This window comes from Diadema setosum, chromosome 10 (assembly GCF_964275005.1).
Source record: "Diadema setosum chromosome 10, eeDiaSeto1, whole genome shotgun sequence".
Taxonomy (NCBI): domain Eukaryota; kingdom Metazoa; phylum Echinodermata; class Echinoidea; order Diadematoida; family Diadematidae; genus Diadema; species Diadema setosum.
In genome coordinates, this window is record NC_092694.1 from 13743530 (window position 1) to 13755433 (window position 11904).

At 38.2% G+C, this 11904-nt stretch overlaps 1 protein-coding gene across 1 annotated transcript; it reads right to left on the reverse strand.

The window, feature by feature from the left end:
- Nucleotides 1-734: 734 nt before the first annotated feature.
- LOC140233766 (monocarboxylate transporter 13-like) lies at nucleotides 735-9083 on the reverse strand. The gene is made up of 7 exons (XM_072313865.1): nucleotides 9054-9083; nucleotides 7087-7438; nucleotides 5337-5633; nucleotides 4468-4901; nucleotides 2502-2727; nucleotides 1678-1821; nucleotides 735-1006 (listed from the first exon to the last, which is right to left on the reverse strand). Exons 1-7 carry the CDS (start codon nucleotides 9081-9083, stop codon nucleotides 735-737), a joined length of 1755 nt encoding a protein of 584 aa, XP_072169966.1.
- Between the last annotated feature and the right edge of the window lie 2821 nt (nucleotides 9084-11904).

Here is an 11904-nt window from a genome sequence, read left to right on the forward strand (position 1 = left end):
CAAATGGAGGTGTCTACGAAAAATGATTATTTACCATATCAGTTATTTTTTAATCATTTTCTGGGGAACATATCACGGTGTTACTTGAGAACATGCAAAGTTTAACGATTCCAAATTGTTTTCAAATCAATGTGTAACTATCATAATTATTCCAAGCTTGTTCACCACGTAACAGCCAGGTAGTATAGCTTGACATCCACGTGTCATTTTGCCATGGAAGTCATGGTATATACATAATGTTACGACAAATCATACAGAGTCTGCTAAAACAGTATGGGCCAGTGCGTGCTTAGTTTTGGTGTTTGTACTATCACATAGTTATTACTATCGGCATATTAAAAAGTAAAGAAAATAAAATAACCACCGAAATTCATTTTCCACGCTGGCATATAATCGTATTTGACCAGCAGGAACATGCCAAGCAACCTTTCACTTTAAAAGATATATTTGGCATCATTTGGGCTTCTCCGAGTCGAACATCACCCATATTATAAAGCTTTTATTTACAGGGATTTTGAAAAAAAAAGTAAAGTGCTCCATTAGATATATACAATGTCATAATAATTATCATAGTGTATCTACCGGTGCCTCTCACAACGATGCTCATAACAAGTGAAGTTTTAGACCTAAATTCGCCACAAAACTCCATAACAAAATAAGTTCTGTCTACTAACTATAACTCTGTCATCCCCAGGGCATGAGATTGTGTTTGTAAATATCTTTATTTTCATTGGTCATCGATCTGAACGCTCCTCCCCTCCATTATCTCTGGCCGTCCCGTAACTATCCGAGTCCATCCCGCCCCGCATGAAAAGCTTCGTCATCTCAATGATGTTTCTTCCGCCGCCAAGTCCGTGCGGGGCGCCCTCTCGCGAGCGTTTTTCCTGTATTTTCCGCTTGAGATGGATGATGGGAATGGTGGTGAAGATCACCATGGCCAGCAGAAAGACGTAAGTGTTGACGTAGAAGTCGTTGTTGTACGAAAGGGTAGCGTCGTATATTGCACCTAAAGTTGGACGAAAAAAAATCTCAATGCAGTTATTGCTTGATGATATTCGGCGACTTGTGACGCAAGGAAAGGGAGTGGGATCGTGTTGAAACAGAATGGAAAATCAACATTGATCAAGGTTATCATATAAAAGCGAACACACATTATGCAATCTGGTCCGCTGAATATATTGTTGTTTCTCGCTTTAGTGAACACTTTCGCTGGTAAAAGATAACAAGCGACAGAATTATGATATGATATTAATAGAAATAGCGATGCGAATGACATTACTTCACCAGTCGTCAGACTCTAAATCAGGTTAAACAGTTTTTTTTTTTTCCCTGCCAGGTTTGAGATCATGTGCTCTTTAAAGTAATATGATTTAGATGATTCAAAGTCCCCCCTCCCCTCTCCCGATATATGGTGTATGTGTAAGAAATACAAAAAAAAAAAAAAAAACCCGAACAAACAAACCAAAAGCATGATGACTTCTGATACCTCGAATAGACCTATACATAATATCTCAACCTTGATGTTCAAAGTTCATTCCCTTGATGGCATTCTAAATCCTTAGGGACATTCTTATTAACCTTCCCTTCCCCTCCAATTTCCATGCCAGATCGCATCATACTAAAATACTGCAGTAATAAACTGGAAAGGATCGAGATTTTACGAGGAGGTCGTCCTACCAGCTAGAGTCGGTCCTACGATGATTGCTATTCCGGGCGGCACCTGACAGTACGACCAGGACGTTCTACGCAGGTCTTTCCTAATGAGGGACGTATTCAGTGGAAATATCAGCGCGTTGTAAATGCCGTTGAAAAAGCCAATACCTGGTAAGGCAAGAGTGTACAGGTCATTGAAATGTTAGTATAAATCAAAAGTTTTTGACTGGAGGTTGACAGTTTACGAATGTACTTTACTTGTTTATATTCTTTGATCATATTCGAGAAAGCCCTGTTCAAAAGTGTCGTATCAAAACGCAAACCATTTTCTTTTAATATCAAGGGTGTAAATTATGGAAGTGCATGTTTTGATTGGTTTGTGCTGGATTTGTGTTTGTGTGTTTGTTTGTTTGTTTGTTTGTTTGTCTGTTTAAAATGATTTTCCGTGATGTAAGTCACATCGACCTAATCCGTGCACACGACTTTACTTACATTTTCTGCGAGATTTCTCTTGCTTAGAACAATTAGAAATCAATGTGTGGTTGAAAACCATAGAAAGCATATCCGACAAGCAAGAATCAAGGAGCAAGTAAAGTCTGGAAAAGAAATTGACAATATTTTTGTATTCCACTACACTGAAATCATTGTATCTTCGGTAAGAGAGATTGCAGGTGCTTCCAAATATATCAACAAATCAAGAATCAATGGAGAATCCGGAGAACAGGCCAGAAATCTACCTCAAGAGAATTCAGTGATGTGCTACTCACAAAATGTGGCGTCAATGAACACACGAAACCATTGAGTTGTGTCTTTTATACGCTACATGAATAACTGTTTAAAGTACTCACACACTGCATAGAAAACCAGGAGTGCCGTTCCCTTGGCAAAGGTGACGATGTAGGTGACCACGCCCATGATACCACAGCATATCACAAAGACGTGGACCAGCGGGAAGGGTAGCCGCTCGCCGAACACCCCGGCTGCCATCCGTCCCACCATGTCGGACGCCCCTTTAATCGTCATGACCAGTGAGGCCGTAGCTGGCTCTATTCCAATAGACAGCATGTAGTTAACCTGCAAGGAACGAGAATGAATGAGACGTATTTGCCATGGAGTAGATGACACTATACCCCTCAATAATATGACTAATGATAACTGTAGGAATAAATCGGCTTAATCTTGATCGAAAATCTTTCAAGTGTGCCATCATGTCTTTCATGAGAAAACATTAAAACTACATATACTTTTTTTTTTTTTTTAGATACTGAAACTAGTATCTAACACGGCCTGGACCACACTTTTAAAAGTGGGGGGGGGGGGGCATGGCAGGCCCTGTCTAATATCAACACACCAGGATTTATGAGTTTAAGGTTTACGGTGATCACGAGGTGTTTTACAAGCAATATTTTTGTGATTCAATCGTTAATAATCGTCTTTTGAATAAAGGTTAAGCCTGTCTATATAGACACAATCATAATTTCACAGAATGTATTGACGCATGTACTGACACTGCAGTAAAAGGTTGTTAAATATGGATTAGCTTGTATGTTTGCTTGCATCAGCTTACGCATGATTCAAGGATGATATGAAGATTACCTTTCTTATGATGTTATGTATGGCATCTTATAAACAACTTGTCATGACAATGATAACGGATAAGATTTAGTCGTCGTATTCATTAAGCGCCTACTGTTAAGCTGATTTAACTAAAACTGAGCAAAGGTTTGATAAAGTGACTACTAAACTAAATCATTAACCAGTATAGATTAAGTGAAGTTAGGAAATAGATATTTTGTCTCAAGAGAACTAAAATGTAATCATTTTTGTAAACTCACAAAATATCAACGCACCCATTTATTAGTGTACATAGGTTTTGCCCAACGGAAGGATATTAGAGGGATGTTAAAGTTTTGGTTGAGGTGGGCATTTAGAAATTAACCTTTTCGGAGATAATTAGAAACCACCTAGGTGATATTTAAGATTATACAATTTGAAAAATAACTACAAGTTTGTTGTAAAAATCGGTTTTGAAATGGCTGACATATTCAAATAGAAAGTAAAGCAAAGTGGTTCAAATAGAAGGTGGGAGTCCTACCTTTTATTAGGACCTATAATATAGGTCCTGATAATGTTTTGGATATCTCAGCCATTTCAAAACTAATATTCATCAAATTAATTAGAATTCCTCAGTAGAAGTGTATGGATTTTACTATTTCATATTGAGGCTTTTTCATTCTCTCACAAAAAAAGTTGAAGCCTCATCTCAAACAAAATCAAAATTATACAATCCCTTTAAAATCGGAAAATCGCAGTACCATCCTCTGTTTTTATCAGAAAACAAAGAGAAATATAATCCTTTTTAGTGAAATGATATTCCAAAACCTTATTTCGTCATAAAGGAAGGGCTTGCTTGTTGTCTTCTTATCAATTTAAAAGATAAGAGTTTATTCAAAATAATCTTGACTTAATCTCCATTTCGTGGAGAGTTGTTATGCCATGGCGCTTGACTCAGTTGCTTTTTATGTGAGAGTGTGACTAAAGTTAATTTTAAAAAAATGTGTACAACTTTGTCATGTTTACAGTTTCAGGACTTCTGAGCTTTTGATTTTCCTTGCTAGATTTCTAAAAGTAAATTGTGACATAGATTGAGTTTTTATCTAGCTTTATTATTCATATTTGTCAGATTTTAGAAAGCTTGCAAAAAATTGTTTCTACAAATGACTTCATTTTTTTTTTTTTTGGGGGGGGGGTACACAAAAAGATATCCACATACTCTGTAATCTATCTATAGTCTTGGGTTGACATTATACTCACAAGGTGAATGAAGGGAAAGACGTAGCCAATTCCTTTGATGAGTTGTGCGACCATGAATATGAGGAAGATTGGATCAAGCCACAGCTCCGTTTGGCAGGAAATACAACATTTCCTTGGTGGGTCTTTTTCTCTGCGGATCATATCTGCCAACCAGCCGCTCTCCGACACTGTGTCATCGACCTCCGCAGCCGCTTCTTCCTTGCCTTCGTCATTACGTCGTACGATGACCGTATCGACATTCTCATCGCACTCCTCCATAATGAGATCGTCGATGCCGTCGTCGTCGTCGTACTCGTCGTCGTATACCGGTTGCTTGAACACGGCGCAGCACGGGAGTCCTATGACCACGGTGAGGGCAGACAAGACGCGCAATGTGTTTCGCAGACCGACGGCGCCTACCAAAGATTCGACGACGGGGTTCATCGTAAGGGAACCTTTCATGTGCGAGTAGATGAACAGAAGAAGTGCAAGGCAATATTTAGTGGGGAAAACATGCTGTGGAAGGTTAAATGAATGAAAATTATTTAAAAATAATTCATATTCCTAACTACTACAGGGTAATTAATCAAACGTTTCACATTGATTATCCACGTGTCAGCAGGAAAATGTGATGCTCTTAGGATGCAAAATAGTCGTAATGAGTTCAAAATATCTGAAGCTGTACAGATTTGTTTTCGAAGTACATAAAAGAAAAAATACCCTTTCGTACAAACTGCTATTTTCTTATTATTTATATTATATCACTTATTTTCAGTGATAAAATAAGATAACAAAGACCTCTTCCACCCCTAAATGAAGCAAACACACACTCATAAAAAAAAAATGGAACGAAAATAAAATCAACACAGGAAAGTATTTCGCTGCCGTACCAAAGGGTATCCCAGCGACCAGGAAGCAGGTGGCAAGCACGTGGTGGCGGTCCGGGAACCACGCCCCTGTCAGGATGAGGGGCGTGTTGTAGGTGAGGTTACAGGAGAAACCGAACATGATGCTGTATGTGAGTATCATCCACCAGAAGTCGCGCACGAAGGAGCTGACGAGAAGGCTGAAGGAGCCGAGCCCCACCGCGAACAGCGCACACGGCCGACAGCCGAAGCGCATGTAGAGGCGGGTGGAGATTGGGTTGCACACATAGGCGAGGCCGAATGCTAGCGAACCCACCCAACCTATAGTATAGGAAATGTCATAGGTGTTTAGAACAATAATCCAACAAAGCATGACGACGACAATGGTTTTCTTTATCCAGGGACAACAGGGTAGCTTCTTTAAATAGTGCTCCCACACAATACTATCTACAAGAGGACCCTATATAGCTGCCGTTATCATTACCCTCTTGTGTTGTCATAAAGGTAGGCCTACCCAGCGATATGGTGAGTTAAAAACATCTTGTCCCAGGACATAACATTAGGCACTTGACGGGATTATAAAGAGTCTTATATAGTCCGATATGCCACAGCACCCCTACTGTCAGTGATGTACACATCAAAGAAAGATGAAAAATATGTAATTTTAATGAAAGGAATAAAATGGAGTGGAGTGAGATGAAAAGAGTAAGCAAGCCCAGAAAAAAAAAATACTTCCGCAGTCATCTATAATCAATTAATCAGCCTTTCGTACTTGTTCCATAAGACATCATATTTAGGGAAAGTTCACTTCCACACTGTCAGACTGTGGTAAAGTTGACTATGACAGGTGATAGTCACAACGATAATATTGGATTAAAAAAAAAAAGATAATGACAGTCGTGTCATTGAAATATGAACCCCTTTGCCCTCTGACAAACTTTCATTTGATTCCATTATCAAAGAAAAACACAGTCATTTTATTCAGACAATGCCATGGTAAATAAACTATTATTCGTTTATATCGTATAATCTCCTTAGAAAAAAAGTCAACCATTGTCATTTCTACATATATACTTAATTTATGTGTGACTTTGAGGTTATAAGTGTCTACCACATTTTGTTTATGTATTTGCATTTACATTAGTAGTTTGTTCTGTATGACTGTCTCCCGCATTTTCTTTTTCTTCTATCACTAAAATGTTGCAGAAATAAATGAACTCAACTGACTTGAAATAAATGAAAATGAGAAAGATACAGAATATCTGCGTTTGTTTATCAAATTCATTTCCACCAAATGGTGGTGCTATAAGTAGCCACTCCCTAGGCAAATTAGCTTAGTTGCTGATATCGCAAACTTTCAACACTTTCCTCTGGTTTTGCTCAAAAGAAAATTGTAACTTACAACTATTTCGTCTTTATATTGTGTTGATACAACCCATCTGCTAGATAGGGTCACTAATGCCAGTTTATTGCAAAACAACAACAAGGAAAGGTTGAAAAGGAGGCACATCTTTATATTCAATTTTTGTATTAAAAATTGAAATATAACTTTTGTGAGGATGTTTGTGAGTAGGTTCAATAAACGGAAAACTTCATCTGATTTGCAAATTTTCTTTTGATAGAGATATCACTGTTTTATAAAAATATATGAAAATTCTAAATACCATAAGTTCTGATGAAAAGTTTTTAATGTTAGTACAATGTCTGGCAACGCCTGCAATACGACGGCAAGTGGTTGAGTTTTTGACTGGAAAGAACTGTGAAAAGTGCTTACTGACTGACGCCGTCTTATCCTGGTGGTAGGTCTCGAGAATATAGGGCATGAGCTCTCCGAAACTCATGACGATCCCGAAGAACGGTATGTCGATGATGAACCCGGCCAAGCACACCATCCAGCCGCGAAGGTTCCTCACTCTTCTCAGGTACGCCAGAGGCGACAGCTTGCGAGGCGACGAGGGCGGCGTTTTCGATTTGAAAAGGTCTGCGGTTGTCGCTCTCGTTGACGACGACGACGTCCGGGTGGGCGACATCGGGGGCGACATCGCGTCGGCGATGCGGATGGACATGAGGTAGGCGGTGTCCGTAGGCGAGGCATCGCGAGAGAGAAGGGGAGACTTAGTGTCATCCTGTACGGAGAAGTATAATTATGAGCGAATTTACCACCCCAAGCAATGTTTCATCCGACTTAGTAATCAATCAAGGAACACCAACAAGAATATGAGTTTGAGTTGTCTTCGATCTTCAATGGCCTTTGTACGAATGAAATTTGTAAGATCGCAAATGCAGATCTGCATTTTTTAGGAAAAACATGTCGGAAAAAGGGAACCGCAGCGTTAATCGAACCTGTCATCTGCTGACTTCCGGCAGCCACAATACCACCAGGCCATTCTTGTTTCCGGGTCACGATGAACTTGGAACAGAATACCCAATCTACGAAATTCAGAAGAATTGAAGAAGACTCATCCCTCGTATCTTCACCCCTCTGCTTAACAATCCCTTACTTTCATTTGATATACCGTCCACTGCCTTCGATTACCTAACATAACAATGTCGGAATGTTGGAGTTTGAGTGTTTGTTCCAAGATCATTGTGTCACTGCCGGCATGGTCGGCAACCAAGGATAGCCTGGTGGTAGTGTTGCGGTCCAGAAAACAAAAGATGAAAGGTTCGGTTCCCGCTGATTGGTTATCTCTCTCTTTTTTTTTTCTTTTTTTTTTTTTTGGGGGGGGGGGGGGACATGCTTATCAAAAATTTAGATTAGCTGTTGCAATTTTACAAATTTCATTTGTACAGAGGGCAGACAAATTGAAGAAAATTCAAACTTTATATATTCACCCCTCTACTAAATGATCTCTTACTTTCACCAAAGGGAATGGTTAAAGATTTCATCAAAATAAAAAAAAATATGATAAAGCCGTAAAATCTTAAAGTTTCACAGGATTTCAAAAAAGCAATATATATGTACATGCCAATGTGAAATTTGTGTTACAATAAAGTTTACCTTATAGGCCTGTTTCGACACAGTCACCTCCTGCATTAGTCTTAATGGGTGCAAACAACATCATTGCTCTCTTGTTCAAGTTCACAGTCAGACCAATATATAACATTCAATCAAAAAAAAAAAAACAGCTAAGGTTAGATAAGAAGGACGGTGTTCAGTCATGCTAAAATTAATCTAGTACTGATCAATGGTAGACAGATTCATATTAATCGAAGAGGCTGATGGGTTACATAAAACTAACATTTTTAAAAATGGTGGAACCTGAAAATAGTGAAACTTCGTTCGTGTGAGTGCCTAATTATAAGCGAAACATGGGCCAGTATCTCTCATGGCTAACTGATGTACGCAGTTTTAACCACGACGACTTTTTCTTTTCTTTTTTTTAGAAATGTAAATGTTGATACGATAAGAAATCATATGAGAATAAGTACAAACAGTGATATTAATATTTTTACCACAGTGTAAGGACAGCAAAATGAACTCGCTGTGTGAGATAATTACGACAATGTAAATGATTCTGCTAATTAAGGTGTAAAAAGATGGTAATACTAGATATTGTTCGAGTCACCTTGGCAGAATGTTAATCTGTACTATTTCTGAATGGATAATGGATATGAAACCGTGAGGGAGATATAGCCTAATGTGTTCACAACATTACGACTGATCATGAAAACATAACATTATGTCAATCAAATACAGTTATTGTTATTAGTATTTGCGTTGGATATTCCTGAGCTTACCTCATCGGGAACACCGTCGTGCACTCCCATGCTGCCAAAAATAGGTGAAGAGCCAAAAAAGAAACGGATCAGTTGGTCATGTCATCGCTGGCGACTTCATATTCATGTCTTGCCTTGTTGAGATCTTTTCTTACTGCGCAAAGTAAGCAACACTTTAAAGAGAGTCTGTATTATTTGCTAGGTGTACCGGCTCCTGAGATGTCATCGGCAAAGTTATATTTCCCCGCAGAGAAAATAGATATCTTGTTAACTACTTTAGTGTTCTGTCTATCCGATGAGACCAGTTTTACTGCAGGTCTGAAAGAGAACTTCCCCGAGATGAAGATGGCATACCATATGGAGGGAAAAAAAGTATGTCACAAACAACGGAGTTCTTGCCGACTTTCAAACAAACAACGTTTGTGCTTTTCTGTCTATTTCATTTTGCAATTTGAAGCATCACAGCACGCGCTGGTATGCTATGGTCATCAAGAAGCGATCAATACTGAATACTTCTTGGGCAGCATGATCGATTTCTTCCTATTCGCGTATCGGCTTAGTGCGTCATCGGCAAAATGCTCTGTTGAGACGGGAAAGGGGCCTGCCTATCTTGAGAGAAGAGGGGGAGATATCGATTCCCGATTCATACATTGTTCGCTTCATCACCCTGCTGCCTTTATTCAAAGTTAGTGTAGAATGTTTAGGCACAACTACGTTTGTGAAACATTCGTTCATCCAACAATCTCAACTATGTGTGTTTCAGCTTCAAAGAGATGAAGTAAGAAAGGTTACAGGAAGAGTAACAAAGTAGATGAATTGAAAGTTTTAGAGCTTAAAGTAGACCTGAGAAGTACCAGCTGTCAAATCAGTTCGGCTTTGACCCTCGTGTTTCTCTAGAAATGAAAGAGGAATATGAATATTAGACTAGGCATCGTGTGGTGCTGACCACATGGTTGTCAAGTCATAGACCGGAAGAGGGGCACAAGCTCCTGCTACGCCCTAAGTGGTGCTAATGCATGTCGTGGACGTCCCCCGTGGTCCTACAGTAGGCGCCATCAGAAATCCACATTCCAGTTAACTCAAATGGAAGAACAGGCCGATCAACGAGGACCAAACCTATGGATGGAATCGGAATAGGAATTGCTCTTTATTACTTTACCGTGTAAATTATAAAAGCGGCAGTTTCTGCAAAGTTTTAATGGGGATTGAGCAGACGCAGAGAGATAGGTTGAGGAAATCGGATAATCCGTTCAAAATTTGCTAGTTGTTACAATTATTGTGCTGAATTGTCAAGGTTGAAACTCTACAGTGATTATGCATACAGCAATAGAACATTGTAGATAATGATTATAATTATATAAAAGCAGTTTTCAAGAAGAATTGTTTAAATCTACTACGACAATGAGAAAGCACGTGACCTATAGCTCCTCCGAATTAGGCGTTATGATAAGTAGGCGCCTGATACTGTTTTCTGAATATGTTTGGCACTAAAAGGTCAAGTGAATTAGTAAGTTTCTCTTTTGAAAAGTTAAATGTTTTAAGTATTCAGAATATACGCATTGTTGTAAACATTGTATTACTTTTTTTCCGCAGAGTGTATAATAGAGTTTATGTTTCTTTTTGTACTAAACATGTAGACATGTACATGTTGTTATCCCTGCCTGTCTATGTATATTATCAACGACTCGCTTGTCAAATTTATCATATTATTTCTTGTACATTCTGTTGGAAAAAAAAAGTGAAAATAAAGTTTGAAAGTTTGAAAGTGAAAGTATTATTTGTTTCCGTAGGTATTAAAGCAGGTTTATTGTTGAATTCATTGTAGATGGAGAAATATGGAATTAACCATATTTTTCGAACGAATTGTCTGATTTTCTCTGAACTTCCGCTCAGTATTAAGCTCATGTTTTATTTTTGGTTGTTGTTTCTCTTCTGTACAATGTTATGCTTTGCTTACCATATAACAAGAGTATTACTTGAGAATTCACAAGTTCACATTTTTTCCAAAGTCTTTACAGCCATGCAGAACACGCCAACGATGAAATATGAAACAGGATACGGCTATAGCACTGTGGCTGACGAGCGAGTCTGGGCGGCGTTTATCAGTAGGACATCACACAGTGCATTGCATAATAGATCTTATCATGGTACATACATCCGTAGAAGAATCATCACCCTGCTCGGCGTGTACGCAGTATTTCCATCCATTTTTGCTTATAATCGTATTTCAAGCCATAAGGCTCTTAGAAATAAAGTATAATGCGTGCTTTAACAATATGTGTTCATGTCATCATACACAAAATTAATTTTCAAACTAATAATAATAATAATTGCATTTATATGGCGCTTCATACTGACGTTTCTAAGCGCACTTTTGCTACTCATACAAATAAACTAGAAAACACAGTAGCATTAACAAAATCAGCGTTAACAGTAACAAAAGAAGAAGAAAGAAAGAAAATAAAAGAAAAGAAAAGAAAAATACAAGTGATGCAATGGTACAATAATTGATAACTGTGTGCGCATCCAGGGAAAAAAACTATTTCAAATTTAGATATTTCATGATTATGATCAGTCTACATTACAAGTAAGATATCCGTTATTGAAACTGATATACATTCCAGAATAAATAGATAAGCATTTACCAGTAGTGTGTTACTCTTTTATACAGTGTACATTATGTATACGAACGAAATATTGTCGAAGACTTTGCACTCTGTTCATTTCGTCAGGTTTCCTATACCACATGGGTGCAATACATATCCTTAATTTGTTTTATCCAAAATACAACACCTTTAAGTTTTTGTGACAAAGAAAGAAGCGGATATTAGTTTTGATAACAGTAACACTACCTAGATATGTTAAGGAGAAA

Excerpts from the sequence above, each read along its gene's own strand:
- LOC140233766 (XM_072313865.1), bottom strand. The coding sequence starts at position 9,083 with ATGGGAGTGCACGACGGTGTTCCCGATGAG. Across the intron at positions 7,439-9,053 it reads ACGACGGTGTTCCCGATGAG|GATGACACTAAGTCTCCCCT; the intron begins GTAAGCTCAGGA and ends TTCTCCGTACAG. Across the intron at positions 1,007-1,677 it reads CGTAGGACCGACTCTAGCTG|GTGCAATATACGACGCTACC; the intron begins GTAGGACGACCT and ends GTCCAACTTTAG.